General features: G+C 33.8%; 1 protein-coding gene across 1 annotated transcript in view; it reads right to left on the bottom strand.

The window, feature by feature from the left end:
- Nucleotides 1-92, bottom strand: part of EMH_0032250 (uncharacterized protein) — a gene marked incomplete at both ends in the record, with an annotated part of 417 nt that extends 325 nt beyond the window's left edge. Inside the window, one exon of the mRNA XM_013494618.1 lies at nt 3-92. Coding sequence (XP_013350072.1) covers nt 3-92 — 90 coding nt within the window. The remainder of the gene's footprint in view (nt 1-2) is intronic.
- Between the last annotated feature and the right edge of the window lie 298 nt (nt 93-390).

The following is a 390-nucleotide window of genomic DNA, read 5'->3' as shown; positions in this document are numbered from 1 at the left end:
CTGCTACTGCTGCTGCTGCTGCTACTGCTGCTGCTGCTGCTGCTGCTGCTGCTGCTGCTGCTGCTGGTGTTCAGGGGTGACAGCGAGAACATAATGTTTGAGCGTCCTTCTGTATTTTTATTGGTGGTTGGTGTCTTTGTAAAGACAACACCAACATGGATTCGTTTATTTCATTTATTTAATTTTTGTCAGCTAGCTGTTTGGTTTATTGATTTAATTATTTTACCCGATTGTAATATACAAGGATTAAGATGGATTGTAGGTATGTTTATTTTCTTTTTTTTCTTTTTTTTTTGTTTTTTTTGTTTTTTATTAGGCTTTGTTTTGGTTTTCTCTTTATTTTAATGGGTTTATTGCTTTTGTTTCTGTTTTTTTTTTTGTTTTTTTTTG

The sequence above is a fragment of the Eimeria mitis genome, genomic scaffold (assembly GCF_000499745.2).
Source record: "Eimeria mitis Houghton genomic scaffold, Emh_scaff1224, whole genome shotgun sequence".
NCBI lineage: Eukaryota > Apicomplexa > Conoidasida > Eucoccidiorida > Eimeriidae > Eimeria > Eimeria mitis.
Note: the sequence above shows the minus strand (reverse complement) of the source record. Positions and strands in the feature narration are given on the sequence as shown.